General features: G+C 35.1%; 1 protein-coding gene and 1 long non-coding RNA gene across 6 annotated transcripts in view; one reads left to right on the top strand and one right to left on the bottom strand.

Annotated features, from left to right (window-relative positions):
* Window positions 1-14,377, top strand: part of LOC123678819 (ras-associated and pleckstrin homology domains-containing protein 1) — a 384,693-nt gene extending 370,316 nt beyond the window's left edge. For all 5 annotated transcript variants that reach the window (XM_045616056.1, XM_045616055.1, XM_045616054.1 and 2 more), the window contains 8 exons: window positions 3,282-3,489; window positions 6,352-6,590; window positions 6,993-7,227; window positions 7,304-7,689; window positions 8,453-8,763; window positions 8,949-9,118; window positions 9,626-10,053; window positions 11,371-14,377. In XM_045616056.1, the coding sequence (XP_045472012.1) occupies window positions 3,282-3,489; window positions 6,352-6,590; window positions 6,993-7,227; window positions 7,304-7,689; window positions 8,453-8,763; window positions 8,949-9,118; window positions 9,626-10,053; window positions 11,371-12,651 (3,258 nt within the window). In that variant the 3' untranslated portion in view covers window positions 12,652-14,377. The remainder of the gene's footprint in view (window positions 1-3,281; window positions 3,490-6,351; window positions 6,591-6,992; window positions 7,228-7,303; window positions 7,690-8,452; window positions 8,764-8,948; window positions 9,119-9,625; window positions 10,054-11,370) is intronic.
* Window positions 14,114-14,995, bottom strand: LOC123678824. The gene is made up of 2 exons (XR_006747306.1): window positions 14,820-14,995; window positions 14,114-14,745 (listed from the first exon to the last, which is right to left on the bottom strand). It is a non-coding gene; the product is annotated as an uncharacterized LOC123678824 (long non-coding RNA).
* Window positions 14,996-16,544: the final 1,549 nt, after the last annotated feature.

Below are 16,544 nucleotides of genomic sequence, written 5' to 3'. Positions count from 1 at the left end.
AATATCGGATTCCAAATATTGAAATTTGCATATTTAATCGGGAATCACTCAAATAAATATATTTCGTTCAATATAATATGCATTTATGACGATATAGTAAAATTCTGTGTATTTTGAAATATATCACAATCCGACAACGTAATCTATCTATGTTTATTACTCTATGTTACTAACAACAAAAAAAAGTGATCTGACGTTGGAAGAGCTATCTGTGCTCATGGCCCGGAACCTATTGAGTGACATGTTAACAGTTGAGATATTCCACATCAAACAAAAATTTTTGGGTTAATATCTTATTTACATAAAGGCGTCCACGCCCGTCGCGAACTGCATGACGTAGCAGCCCGTATCACGAAAAACAACATTAAATCATAATACTCCCCTCCATTTCATCAAAAGCGGTTTCCACGCCCACCGCGAACAAAGGAGACCATAGAAAAAGACCGTCGACTTCAAAGAAGATTACAACCGTGCACGGCAATGCCGCAAAGTTAATGAACTGTCAGCAGTTCGGACGGACGTTTCATAAAAAGTCCCTCCAAAATATAAATTGCAAACTGAAGGTGAATCTGCCGATCCCTTTACTTTGGACACGAGTATTTCTCAGTGTCACGCTATGGTTGGGGGTGTTGTTCCGGGTGGGTTGACATCTAGATTCAATTTAGAGGAAGGGAAGGTCCATTAGAAGCTCGGGAAATCAAGGTGGTCGTTTGAGGACAGCAACTCTTCATTTAGTTTTCTTTCCAGCGCTGTCGTTTGTCAAATTGGCGTGACTTGGACCGATGAAGGGGTTTAAGCGGGGGTCACACCTGTGTGTCGTCATGCCACGTCAATATTTGTTCAACGCCACGCCATGTAATTCAAAAATCGCAAAATTTGGTATTCTGCTTCGAATATTTGAGGTGGAATTGTAATATTTGAGTATGTGGAAGTTAACAATGTAAGATTTAAGCAATTCTTCGAAAGAATTCTAAGATGGAATGGGGAAGCAGTGTTAGCTAATGAGTCAAATCCCGCAAAGAAAATACTGCGCCCTCTTCTATTACATTAGTGGCATTCGAAATTGTTGAATATGTTAGAAAAATCTAATTCAGAAAAAAAAAATTGCTTGATATCTTGGAAACTACAAAAGATATCAAAATGACCTTCGAGACATTGTTATAGCTTTTCAAACTCTACGAACTGGTGAAAATTCTTCCAAAAAATGGTCAGGGTCGGAAAATACATGGGTAATGTAAGGTTTATTCACCCCTCAGAGTAATACACAGAGATAGAGGGAGCAAATGTCATTTTTAATAAGCAAATTTTGTCCCCAACATGAACTATCAAATTTGACATGAAGCGTGTGGAAATGACAACATATCAGTGATACGATAGTTCACTCAATTCGCGAGTTTCTCCACAAAGTACGCACTTTTTATGTCCGATTGTGAATCAACGTTTCATATTAACTGAAAATATATTGAGATAAATACCTAACTATATCAAAAATTCAGAAAACAAACTTCAAGCGCTCCAAACGACGTGAAACAACCGATGACACTAGGAGAGCAAAACTTGCCAAATCTTAGATTTCAGCAGATAGATACAGAAAATAATAAATATTCTGCTTATTATAAATTCGACAGTTAGGAAAAATATCGGATTCCAAATATTCAATTTTGTATATTTAATCTGGAATCACTAAAATAAATATATTTCATTCATTATAATATACATTCATAATGATCTAGTAAAATTGTGGATTTGAAATTATATCACAATCCGACAACATAATCTAACCATGTTGGGAACATGTGAAAATTGCATATACTTCCTCTATCTATGTTTATTACTCTGTGATTTACCCCTATTTCTATAGGAGGATAGGATAGATTAGAATAAAAAAAAAAATTTGGAGTTCATTCAATAAATTTGGTGTCTTCCATAATAAACATATATATTACTCTGAAGTGTCTTCCAGAAATTTGATGTTCTTAAGTACGTATTTTCAAGACAATTAAACATAATCTTCTTCATAGTTCATATATGACTTCATCAAAAAGGATTTAAGTTCTGAAACTAAGACTGCGAACCTTTTTTGTCTTAATATTGTGCCAGAAATAACCCTGGAACATGCTATGCCTACACATTTGAATAGGTCAAGCACAATTTCAGTATTTTATAATTTATAAAGTAAAACATGAAAAAAATCAATAGAAACGAAAGATACCTTAGCTATGCCTATGAGACATGAATTTTTTATAGGAAAACAATGAGGACAGTATACATTGGATAAGTTTGATCGAGTATTAACTAAATATATGAAAAATAGGTATCCTCGGTATGGGACATTGATTTGCCTTAAGTGACGTGGCAACACACACATGTGCTTTTGCCTTCAGTAGAGATTGCAGTCCCTTCTTTTATCGAAATAGTGTTCATTCTTTCTTCAAATAGTTCGAATTCTAAGGTCTATGTCAAAGGTTCGTTCAACTGTGTGGCTTCCCACACATCTTAGGGCCTATAAAATATTTTTATTTTATCGCTTTATTACCGACTACCTCGACTTTTTGTATCTCCATGTGGTATTTATGGAATTATGCTTGTTTCTCAATGAAGAAGTCGAGCGTCAATGTCTTGGGTGAAATTTATAAAAGTATGTTAGGTTATATCATGATATAAGAATGCTATTGGGCATTTTGAACTTTATAGTCGACCAATGTATTAATATGCCATGTTGAGGAACAGTTTCATTCAACGATAACATCAAAATTAGAATAACTACAATAAATAAATTATCGTAAAAGTTTAATGGATTCGGTCCTTACTTGGGGGAAATTCATTATAAATAAAATAAAACGAAGTAATTTCCACTATGTTATTTAATTGTTAGCAACAATTGTTTCGCCACACTGTGGCTTCATCAGGCTACATTTCTGAACTGATCAGTTCAGAAATGTAGCCTGATGAAGCCACAGTGTGGCGAAACAATTGTTGCTAACAATTAAATAACATAGTGGAAATTACTTCGTTTTATTTTATTTATCGTAAAAGTTTGCATTTTGACCAGTAGGAAAGCACAAAGAATGTGTTCCGCTACTTATAATTACCACTAAGTAAAAAAAATAGACCAACAAAATGTACATCTAGTTGTACAATTTCTTTATATTTACAAATGTAAAACCTTATAATTTTGTCATATTATGAGGCACTTTTTAAAACTCATTGACACTATTTTTAAAAACCGTTCTGTGTTTACTCCACAGAGAACATAGACTTAATTTTCTTCTTCTTTCCAGGGCCTGGACCCCACGAACTCAGGAAACCAGCTGCGACCTCTGAACTCCGAAATAGCTGCCCCCAGGATAGACAGTTACAGGTTCTCCATGGCGAATCTTGAGGACTCGCAAGACGTGGACCTGGACGCCATCCTGGGGGAGCTCAATGCCCTGGAGAACGAATGCGAAAGGGAAATTGGACAGGCCAGAGACAGTAAGCGATATTCAGGTGAGCGATCAAAGGATGCCTTTATTATTTCTGACGGTAATTCGGTCGGAGTTTATCGAATTTCAAGGTTGGCACGGTATTGGATTTGGAGGGATCAAAGAGATGGGAGGTGAAGAGATAATTTTATTGGTCTATATTCAGTGATGGGTCACGGGAAATGTTCGCTTAAAAAATTTTTTTTATATTCTCTCAGATAAGGGGATTTCCAATTAGTTTTTCTTCATAGATGCTTTAGAATATAGAAAAATGAATAAGAACTTTTTGAATCTGTTTTTATAAAGTTTTCCAATACAATTTAAATTGGTTATAATGGAAAAACTGTTTATAACTTTTTTAATATTTCTTATGTCATTCGTATTCAATAGGTAATGCCATTTGATCATGGTGAGATACAAGCTTCAACAGTTTCGAAATTTTTAAATTGTTTCATTAAATTCAATGTTCATTTGTGAACGAACTGAATAATGTCGTCTATGAATTCTTCTTGAATTTCTCTTAGTTTTCAGAAATGAGCAATAATTTTGATGAGGCAATTCAACAATTTCTGAACGATATTGAAGCGTTCTTAAGAAATTTAAAAAAATAATACACAATGATGCCATTATATACCTCTTAAAAATTCGAGAAAACCTTCACTACGATGCTAAGTAGAACACAATATTGGGAAAGGGATTCCATAATCCCAGTTCTCAAAGAAAATACATCATCAAATGGTACATAGATGGTTCGAAAACAACAACGAAGACTGGTGCTGGATTATTTGGGGCTGGCACCAATTGCTCACTGTTGTTATGCCGCTGCCCAAGAATCTGTCCTTCATTCAGAGATAATTGCAAACGAAAGATGTGTTGAATGAACCTGACAGAAATGTACTATATCAATACATTCTGACAGTCAAGCTGTAATCAAAGCTTTGAGCTTCTATCATCGGTTCTAAGAAGGTATAGGAGTGCCGAAAAAAACTCATCCTGTTTAGTCTGGATTCCCGGTCACACAGGATTTGAGGGAAATGAAGAGGCCAGTATACTTGTTGGAAATGGAGCACAAACTCCTTTCATTAGCAGAATCTTTTTGTAGTATAGGAAGAGGTACCTAAAAGTTTCAGGAGAAGGAAAAACCCGAAAGAGAACCAATCTGGTGGAATTTTCCAGGGTTGGATCATTCCAAAAAGTTTGTTCGAAACTTTAATACTGTGAGATGTGAGTAGTATCTGGATCTTAGCAATAATTTGCTACACCTCCTCACTGGATTCCTTACAGGACATTGACTCAGGAAGCACCTCATGGAAAGAGTCAAGCAGAAAACGACGAGTGCAGATTCTGTAGGAAGGAGGAGAAGACCCCAGATCACCTGGTGACCGAAAGCCTCGCCATCGCTAGTCAACGCAAAAAAACTTTTGACAAGAGATTTCAATAAGTGAGGAAGAAACCACCTTGAAGCCATCCAAGATCAGATACTGTAGTTCATTAGAACCCTCTTACTGGAGGACGAGCTGTAGACAACATATTTGTAACGTTGACTGGATAAAATGATAATAATAAATAATAATACAAAATAATAAGTTATAGGTAATAAAAACTACAACAAAACAAATTGACCTAACAAAACAAAAATGAGAAGAATCCTTCCAACAAAGTTGTTCTTATAAGAATCAAGCCTACATTATCTTCAGAACAAAACCGGCACGAAGAAATCACGCCCGATCAGTCTTGAAATCGATTAAATGGACCATTTTCACCTTGTCGATCATAAAAACATCGATAATTGCCGATATATCGGGTCGTGAAACGTTTCTCATTACCGATAAAATGAAGGGGGTCATATCGATAATGCTTTCTTTCAAGATCCTGCACCATGTTGGCGCCTATAATGAAGTATTCTTGTTCACTTGCAAGTTGCAAAAGCGAAATTACTACATAGGAATCCGATACAGCATACAACGTGGAATTCTCATGAAATATGATATTATCGGACATGTTTGATATTGAATTCTGGATTGTCATTGCGTGAGATCGTCTCGATAGTATCTGTTGCACAAGATAAAACTATACTTTTTTGCGGTGAATTTTGATACGATGTTTGTCTCATGGTCATCGGAGGCCTGCAAATGTGTTTAGGATTCGTGTCAATCGTTTTCCTTGATGGTCGCATGGTTGAATGTACTTTGTCCACTGAGGTTTTTATGGACCACAGATGAAGCAATCTCTTAAATGAATGTGGGGTTTTATTATTTTATAATTAGTGATATTAACAGATGTTGGCCTATCAAGAATTCTACGTCGATCTCTCATATTATTTCTCAATTTTTGCCAGACAATCAATACAGTTTCCAGAAAGAATCTCCCTCTTAATATCAAATTTTGTGTCAAAAAATTTCAGCCAAGATCGGGAAGGTAGTCGTTACCTGACTCCTCCAAGGTCAAGCTAGCAACTGGGGTCTGGGACTAAAGCAAAGTTCACTTCAATGCTTATTTTCCGTCTTCTGGTTAAATTTCCTATAGTCTATTTTCTATTTTTTTGATTATGTGATCCGCTCGAAATTTTGCACGCAGTTTGAAATTGCTATTTTATATATTAACGCAAAATTTCAACTCGGTCAGATCTGTTGTCAATAAAATATCAGGTTTTTGTTTTTCGATATACTTCTTGAAATTTTTATGGTTCTAGTCATGCTATTCACACGCAATCCAACACGAATCTCAAAATGGTTATTCTATATGAACATGCAAAATTTCAACTCGATTGAATCAATAACAACGAAAATATAGGGTGTTTCTTTTCCAATATTTTTCTTAAATTTTTTATGTCTCTGGTGAAGTGAAATAAAATAAACAATTAATATATATATTTTTTTTGCTATAGATGCTCAAAAGTTCCATCAGTCCAGAGCTCACAACAGGACATCGTCGGAGGGCCCTAGGCTCAAAATAGACCAGGGTGGTGACGGTGACTTGATTTTAAAGACTGACTCTGTTCGCACAGAATCGCCCGACAATGATTCTGCCTTCAGTGATACTGTGTCCATGCTGTCCAGCGAATCATCGGCCAGCAGTGGCGGTAGTGCTGGCAACAAACCACAATCTTTACTTTTACAATCACAAGTGAGTTCATAACATGTTAAATACACTTCTAGATCTTTTTTTCTGTTTGTCACCCAAAAAAAAAATAAAATTTCTGTCATAATTCAAATCATGTTATATTTTATCATCAACCTATTTATTGGTGTTTACTGTTTTTGTATTATATTTTCATGTTTATTTATTTTTCATTTATTTATATTCTAAAAGATATTTTTAAATTTTATTCACATAGTTTTTGCTATAGCTATATAAAGTCTTGTTCCTTTTAAGTTTTTTTTTATGTATTTCTTTCATTTTTTTCGAAGTTTTTTCGTAATTCTTTTTTCTATATTTTTCATATGCACATTCACCTGAATAAATATATGTATAATACAATGCCAACAAATTTGAAGAAAAAAATTCTAATAATTATAATGTGCTCAGGATGACGCAACAAGGATCAAAGCAGAAAAGATCAGGATGGCAATGGAGAAAATCAAAGAAGCCAACATCCAGAAACTGTTTGTGAAAGTTTTCACAGTTGATGGTTCCGCAAAGTCCCTTCTTGTAGACGAGAAGATGTTGTGTTCTTACGTCACCAGGTTGCTAGCTGATAAAAATCACGTACCAATGGACCCCAAGTGGGCCATAGTAGAGAACTTACCGGACCTCTATATGGGTAATTATCAAATTCCATAAAATTAAAGTTATAATAACATAATTTTCATTTCTTAACCTTCCCTTTCACTTTTCAGAAAGGGTTTACGAAGACCACGAACTCCTCGTGGACAATCTCATGATGTGGACCAGAGAATCGAAAAATAAGGTCTATTTCTCAGAGAGAATGGATAAAATCAAACTCTTCACCCATCCAGAAAGGTTTCTGTTAACTTCTACCGATCGCCGGGATAATATAGAATTCGATGAACACTCAAGAAATATGTTGTTGGAGGATTTTTTCTCGCCCACCTCCATTGTGATACCAGAAGTCGAAGGACCATTGTACTTGAAGGCAGAATCCAAGAAAGGGTGGAAGAAATACCACTTCGTACTTAGAGCCTCTGGATTGTATTATTATCCAAAGGAAAAAGTCAGATCTGCTAAGGATCTCATCTGCTTGGCCAATTTCGACAACAATCAGGTACGGAACTATTTGTCTTGAATTTGAAGTAATACTTTCGTAGTTATTCTACTGAGGAAAATCATCAAGTTTCCATTTCATATAAATTGTTCTTTGAGCGTGATATTGTACCCAAGGCAACAAAAATATAATTACTCAAGTAGTTAGTTTATTACCTTATAATCCTTCATATTTTTCTTCAATTCACAAGGTTTTACACTTTTTATAGAACATTGTCGACAGATACCAAGGTGTATTAGCATAAATGAATCGATTTATTACAGTATTTAATTATGAATGTCTTTGAATTGATTCAGATAATATATGATTATTGAAATAACCTTAATAGCATGTTCATTTGGTTGTTCTGAAACAAACTAGTGGTATATGACATAAAATCTTACTTCTTGATTCCATTAAGTGAGGAGTTCATAGTTTTTTTGTCTTATTAGAATATATTCTGTTTCTAAAATCGAAAAAGCAACTTTTGTTTACCATTTAATGCTACAACTAAGTGCGATTCTTTCATCTCCTCTGCAGGTTGTCTTTAGTAATATTTAAGTATAAAATGAACGTAATCTGATTTAAATATGTTTGTTTTTTGAAATATTCGAAAATAAAGGTTTTTGAAGCAAATGTAATATCTTCCAAATATAAAATCTAAATTTTAGCAAAAATTAATCTCATTCAAGACATTATAAAAGCGAGCTTGACAACTACTATACTACTCTATAATTTCTGTGTATTTCGTGGGGTTTTGTTATGAACGAATCATGTTTTTCAGATGTACTATGGCCTAGGTTGGAAGAAAAAATACAAAGCACCTTCTGACTACTGTTTCGCTATCAAGCACCCAAGATTGCAAGAACCAAAATCGTCGAAGTATATCAAATATCTTTGCGCGGAAGACCAGCAATCCCTTGAGGCATGGATGATTGGAATGAGGATTGCCAAATACGGAAAACAGCTGATGGACAACTACAGAAGCCTGATGGAAGAATTAGCACAAGAAGATTTAGACCAGCTGGCACATGCAAGAAGTTGTTCGGTCAGTTCGATAGCGGTACCATCTAATGTTACAACCCCAACCCAAGGGTGAGTTTATGAATATTTCACTACACCACATCTACTAAAGTTCGCCTAATCCAGTAGTTCTCCTAATTTTTTTTTTTTATATTAATAGCATTTTTTTTCAAATTTATGTATGTATAACGTTCTGGAAAATTTTGAAAATAAACTATTGAAGTTTGTAGAGTAAATCTTTTCATTTTTTTTTCAAGGTACCAAAGCAGTGAAGCTGGCTATGGCACACAAAGTGAAACTTATTCAGCTCCAAGTGAAATCAGTTCAGGGAGACATAGTAGAGCTAGCAGTTCCAGTTCTAGTGGTTGTATGAGCGATGGGGCACCATCAAGCTGTGAAAACGCATTCGATTCTGAATTTCCAATGGGTAAGAGTACTAATTTAGTTTGAACATTTGCGTTAGGGTTCAAGAGAACATCGTTATGAAATTAGACATTGAATAGGTTCCAAGTAACCTTTAACTCTATTCAAACTTAATTTATAGCAGTTCATTTCAATTAATCTGTAGTTTCATTGAAGTCCCTTTGTCCGTTCAGATCAGGTATAGTTTTATTAATTTTTTGTTGAAATTGTCACAAAGTATTGATTTTTTATCTCAGTTTGAAAATTCCGTATTATATCTTTCCAAATACAATACAAATATTCACCCTTTTGATGATACTGCTGATGTCTTATTTTATATCATGGAATCAAATTATTTGCTATATTAACATTCTTTTCTTTTAACAACTTTCCAAACTTTTCGTCTGGGGTATTTATTGAAAGTTATCTGCAATTGAAGAAAAAGATCTTCTCATAAATTTCAGCTACATTCGCATAAATAATCCACTTGTAGTATGTATAAACATAAAACTTATTCAAAATTAACTTGCAGGCACAATCAAAAGAAAACCTTCCATGAAACCGAACCTACCACTGACCAATATGACTAGACAACTGAAGGAAGTAGGCGAGACTAGGGACGAATCAGATTCAACTTGTGTCTCTTCACCGAACCACACCTACACCAACACAGGAACACTCACCCGAAGGCATAGTCGAAGGAAATCTAACAATTCCGAAGAATCCTCCAATTCTGGAACACTCAAAAGGCAACTCTCCTACAAATCTAGAGGATCAATGGAATCCATGGGAGGAAGAAGCAGCGGCAACTCAACACCTCTGTGCGGTACACCTGTGAGAGAGAGGGCTTCACCCTTTGGAGAAAGAAATTCTTCTTTTGAAGATAGGTCACCAAGTGAGGTGTCTGTGAGGAGTCCGGTGAGCCCTATGTCGCCTGCAATGGAGATACCTTCTTCAATGGTGAGTGAATATTTTAAGAATAATAATATCCCTGTGACCCCTCGACCTCACGGTCTTTTGTGCCATCCATTAGGTTAGAATTGAATTCAAGAGGGGTTTCATTGCACCGTGACCTTATGGTCTATTACTCTATTGTGTCCTGCATCACAGATGTTCTCGCCATCGTAGTATTCAGCTCGCCCTCCAGTTCCAGTGTTCTAATGAACAAGAATGGCTTCAAGAAGGTTACTTTCTCATTTTTACAAGTCTCTTGTCCTCCCTGCATAATTTGCACTCGTCGTTTTCTACTAGACTCGTTCTCATGAGGTGCTTCCTGACTCCTGAGGCGGCAATGCCCTGTAAGGAATGCAGTAAGGAGGGTATAGCTTATTCCTGCTAAGATCCAGATACTTCTTAGATCTTGCAGTATTAAAGCTTCGAAGAACCTTTTGGGGTGATCCAACCCAGGAAGATTCCGCCAGATTGTTTTTTTTTGGTTTTTTCCTTCTCCTAAAATTCTTTCTTGTAGGTACATTTACCCATACCAAAGTTTCTGAGCCAATGAAAGGCATTTCGTCTACTTTTTGGCAAGTGTGTAAGCTTTTCTGAAAAGCATGTTGACCCTTAGATTGGTTCGAAGTTCCACTTCTTGGTTCGCGCCAAGTCTTTAAAGTTTAAATTAAGAAAATAATGATCTAGCATGTTATTTCCTAAGATCTTGGTAAGTAAGATTTTCACTTACGAAAGATCTTACATACACTTCTCTACCTTCCATGCGTCACAATTCATAAGGAGAATATGTACAGATTCTTTGTCTTCTTTCCAAGAGGAATAGCTATTTTGCTCACCCATATTGTTGTAAAACGGACAGTCAGGTCACGGTGTGTCTCTTTGGGATACTCTTGACCACATATTATGCAGACAACTAGAGTTTCTACCTGCAAAATAGAGGGTTATAGATCATTGGCAAGGATATACGTAATTTAGGCCCACATACTCCTATGCCTTTGCCTATGTGCCCCTATCTGATCATGATCCAACGTCCACCATATGGTGGAGTTGATGTCAAACTATGACCCGTACGAATGACCACCTTAAGAAATCAAATGTAGTTGGCATTTTGTCCAAGAGTTTGGTTAGGATTCAGTTGATTCACATCTTGATGTGTTCTTCCCAGTTCTTGGGTAGAAGCTTATCACTCTGAGAGATTTCAAAATCATCTAGCAAGTTGCATTTCCGTACGTGTAAGCACAGATGGCATTGGAGAGTATGACCACATCACCATTTTTGAATTTAGCCCTTCCAAGATAGATTTTTAACCTCAATTCTTCTTTACAGACTGATTCAATAATTTCACTGCCACCACCACCGCCTCCCGAAGCAACGGAAGATGTGATCAGCGATTCTCCTTCATACCAGCTACCCCCTCCACCGCCGGAAGTGTACAACTCAAATCTGTCCCTGGATAGTTTACCTCCACCGCCAAACCCGAACGAACTCCCTCCAATGACCGGTTCAGAACTGACAGGAAGTCAATTATCACTTATGTCACTTCCCCCTCCGCCCGGAGAAGACAACGGCACTATCAAGCGCAGGAAAGAAAGCAGCAGTTCAGCATCGACGCCCACGAACGTCTTGAGTCCGAATCGAACACCAACACAAATGTCGCCAGATGTAACTCCAACACACTCCAGACTGAACACGCCTTGCTTCAGCCCGCCCATTTCAAACTCTGGTTCCAACTGCAGCACGCCCACGCAGTTGAACCCGCCTGGTATTTTAAGTCCCACCCACACCGTTCAAAATAGTCAAATTCAAGCTCAGAACCATGACAGAAACGGCACAGAGCCAATTTATGGTTCGAATAATATCCCTCAACCTCCATCTTATGTAAACCCTCCACAATACGGTAGCAGGCAGAATAATACCCTGCCAAACTCTTGTTTTAACAACAACAACGGACTTAGATCTTCACTAAGGCAGTCTTCCTTACCTAGACAAATTTCTTCGAATAGTATAGCTTCAAGTAGTTCTGGTTCTTCGGGAAATTCCATTTACGAAAACCAAGTCAGAAATTCTCCTCATCTGCAGAGGAAAGTGGCGTTCCAAGAGCCGTCGAGTCCTAAGAAGAGCAATAAGAAGATTAGTTTCAATTTAACTCCTCAAGAAGTACCTCCGTTACCAAAAAGACCACAACCACCGAAAAGATCTGATTCTACCAAATTGTCTAGCCCGAAAAAGTTAGCAGATCCTCCACATGATTTTTTAAAGGATCTCCAAAGGGTTATGAGGAAAAAGTGGCAGGTTGCGCAGAAATGCAAGTTGGAACCTGCAACAACCCCACATGAGGTGTTGGGCTTTAGGGATCCCCCGGCACTGCTTCCTGACTATAAAGAGCACAATGTTTCCAATTGGGTTAAAGAACATTATGGACCAAATAACGTTTATGAGAATGTATATAGGGACAATCCTGAATCCGTAGTTGAATACGCAACTAGCCCCATCCATAGGAATAGTGACATTAGGTCATCATGTGATTATGGCAGGTCTAAAAGGCCCCCACCACCTCCCCCAAAACGTAGTGAGACAACACATTTGAGTACTTCAAAAATGCATTGATGCTGTGCTTTGATGTGAACTGAAAACTTAGTATGTGTATGAAAGTTGTTACATAATAGTGGAAATTTTAGAAGTCGCAACTGACACTAGTTGAAATTTTTAGCAATTATATCTCATTTTTTATAAACTGTTCACGGGATTTTGAATGTGGTAACTTGTACATGTCGAAAAGCAAAAAATATTCAATTTTTCATGTCCATCTTCAAATTTTAAGGGATTTAAGTTTATTTACAATCAAGAATATACACAGCAAGGAGTGTCAAAATTGACAGTAAAGTTTAGCTGCCAAGTTGAAATATATCACTCGTTAAAAATTCAAACTTGAATACAGTTTCCATACCTAAAATTGAATAATTCTTCATCGGTAGCCTTCATAACTTTTCCATTGTGTTGAAGAGTTATCATAACCGTTGATTTTTGAAAAATTATCAATTTTGGAAATTTCATATTTTGAATTTTTTTTTCGATATACACTTGGTACAGTGGGTGAAATTTTGATTTAACTCACTTCGTATTCGAATTGTGAAAATTTCGATAACTTGCATCCTCCGGAATTCTTGAAGAAAACTTGTTTTCCCATGAATATTATTCAAAATATAGTCTAGTTTTGAATAAAGTTAAATTGATATTGCTGCACTTCAACAATCAAGTTCAGTCATTGAACTCTGAGGAATAAAAGTTACATTCATATCTCGGTATTTTACCAGCTTTTAAGACATTTCGCAAGAATAGCATACATGATAGTCTCAACTTATGATGTTATTCTACTCTTGTCGAATACCAGTGTCGAATGTAAAAAATATAGAAAATATTCAAAAATTGATAAACGAAACTAAATACCACGATACATATACTAAATTTTCAAAATCAGAAGCATTGTAAAAAGTTCATCTAAACAAGCAATGTGATTTTAAATATTAATGTGCCATTTAGTAGAAGATTAAATCTAAATTGAATTATGAAAGATCATTTATTGCATAATTAAAGAATGAATATAATTTAATCGACTAGCTGGTTATTTTGTTGGTAAAATAAATTATTGAAAAATGTCAAACATTTATGGTGCTTAATAGTTAGATATGAAATTTAGTAATAGACGTAGCTGATTTTGTGTGGTTTATAAATTTTATATAAAGGTTGCCCTATCAGTTACTCATTTTTGATGATACAGGGTTGAAGTCAGTTTATTTATTTTTTTCTTGTAATTTTCTGTCATGTAATATATTTGTGTATATAGTTTAAAAATGTTCCAAGCGTACGCTGTTAGGATGAACAGCTCATAATTATTGAGAAGTAAGTGTACTTTTATTATGATCAATGATAACATTTTTTATATTGATGTACAAGATCTCTTATTATGCCATTGTGTCATACAATTTTGTATGTTTTATACGATTTAGTAACTTTAGAATTGTTAGAAACTTGTAAGAATACACTATAAAAATTCTTACTTTGGAAATAGTTTTCCCCCTTCCCTTATTTTCAATATGAATATGATTTTCAGTTCTGTGCAATTGTATTTTTGAATTATGGAGTTATATTTTAATTTCTCGCACAAATCTATGATAAATGTTGTGAAAATATATTCATTGGTCTTTTGAGCACCAAGAAATTTGGTTTTCATTTCCCTAGGTGCTTTAACTTAAATGTATACTGTCTTCTATTTCTATTAACTAATTGTTAACAAGTAAGCACTATAACAATAAATAATAATAATTCTTATTAATTTTATTTCAATTTATTTTTCTACCCGCAGTTTGATGAATCTTTATTATTCATCCTTAAAAAGTATCGTTATTGAATACATTTTAAGAAATATCAATGAATTATTTCTTTATGATTTAGACTTTCAGACTTATACAGGGTGATTCAGAAGTACTTTTACAAACTTCAGGAGGTGATTTCTCACAATATATTATGAATTGTCCAGCCCGGTATAATACATCCGGCCTCTCAAGTTTTAATAAGGTTTTTCACATAGTGCACAATATATTTGGATAGTTTCTCGAACGATATCCCAGTCCTTTCCTGGTATAATCTTTCCATCTTGACTTTATGTTACCTTATCCATAGTGATGGAGATGGTAGGTGTCACTACAATCGGAAATGTAAAAGTTATGGTAAATAATATCATTCCTTGTTGATAAGCAATTACTATCAACAAATACCATCAAGTTTATATAGAACAGTCTGGAACACTAACAAATAACGAAAAAGAGAGATATTCACAACAACCACATCGGCCGGTGATGTCACACTGCTCTTGAAACAGATTAATTAAGTTGAATTGAAAGATTTCATCATTATAATTTTTATTGAGTCTAAAAATATGTTTTTTCTGAAAATTTTGTTCAAGTATCCTGGGTTTTCCTTAAAAATATTTTTCAATTATAGTTTTCTATATTGAAATCGATAAAATTCAAGTGAATATCAATAGATGTAGCGCGAAAATAACTATAGTTTTCTTGTCTGATTATGATAGCGCTATCTATGAATGAATGTCTCAACTAGATATGTGTTCAATAAAAAGTTCATAGATGGTGCTCCATGATTATAGTTTTCCACAGTTTGATTCTGAATTTGGCCTCGATGTTTAGGAAGAACTTCATAGGTGATACCCAGTTATAAAATTTATTAGCCATCATGAATAATTATGTTATATTCATAATATCATTGTGAATTAAAGACATTATAAGAGTGTGGTTACTACAACTTAAGTAGAATATTATAATATGATTTTTAGCAAACAACCAAATATTTCCATAGAAATAATCGTATGTATAATATGATTTTTGAAATATGTTTCTACGTATCATTCCAATCTCGACCTTTTCATAAACGATTCTAAATTCCTAATTCTTTGATGTACCTAAGATTGACGAAGATATAGAAAGGAACAGTTTTACAATCGTCAATTGATGAACATGCTTTCCTCAAATATAACAGATGAAAAACAATATATGATTTCGTGATACTTTTTTTATCTCTTCAAAAAAATGAAAAATATTGTAGCGTTCATTTTTTTTCGAATTCGTATACAACTAATTTAAAATTACAATAGTAATACCTTTGAAAGCATCTATACAAGACGGATCATGTTCAATCAACCGAGAGAAATCTTCATCGATGTTGCAATTAAAAAAATCTTAGAAAGCGACATAAATATCGATTATTTGTTGTGGGGTGCAACAGGGTGCATTGTGTCCGTGGATGATGGATGCGCCCAACTGACATCCTGAGAACCTTAAGGGTCCCATTGTGAGATTCTTTGAGCTATTGTAGAAATCCGTCTCTGCTTTCCTCCGCATCCCCTCTATGGCTATTCGACACCAGTGATCTATATACTGTGTGTGTAATAATGGCATCTGATCTGAGGGGAGATTATTCGAATTTTAGCCCTCATCTTCCAAGCTCACTTCGATCAAAACTAGGCGCTCTTCTAGGAGAGGAGTGAATTTAATTCCTGGTCTTATCTGATCAAAAATGAACAAAAAATGATAAAAGGAAGTCAGGAACTTTTGAGCGGTGGGATTTTGCCAATTAACAAACTTAGCAGTGACATTCAAGATCTGCACCTATCCGGAAATTTCAAGTTTCGAGTCCTTCCATCGAGTCGATGGAAGGCCAAAATTGAAAGAATACAGGCATTTTGACGAAATGAAAAAAAAATGCAAAAAGAACAACACAAGAATGTTTATAATTTGCAAATTTTGAACAAAAGATTGTTTTGAAAGATTAGGTTTGATTCAATGATTGAGGATTCGTGCTCAAAGTTAATTCTTTCCGCCCGGCCGTGAACACTTTTACTCTCGAACGAAATTAGACCTGAAATTTTGTGACTAGGTTCGTGACCCGAATATCTCGGTAAAGTTTGTTTGTGGATGAAATTCGTA

This window comes from Harmonia axyridis, chromosome 4 (assembly GCF_914767665.1).
Source record: "Harmonia axyridis chromosome 4, icHarAxyr1.1, whole genome shotgun sequence".
NCBI lineage: Eukaryota > Metazoa > Arthropoda > Insecta > Coleoptera > Coccinellidae > Harmonia > Harmonia axyridis.
The sequence above is the reverse complement of the archived record's forward strand: the minus strand, read 5'-3'. Positions and strand labels throughout refer to the sequence as shown.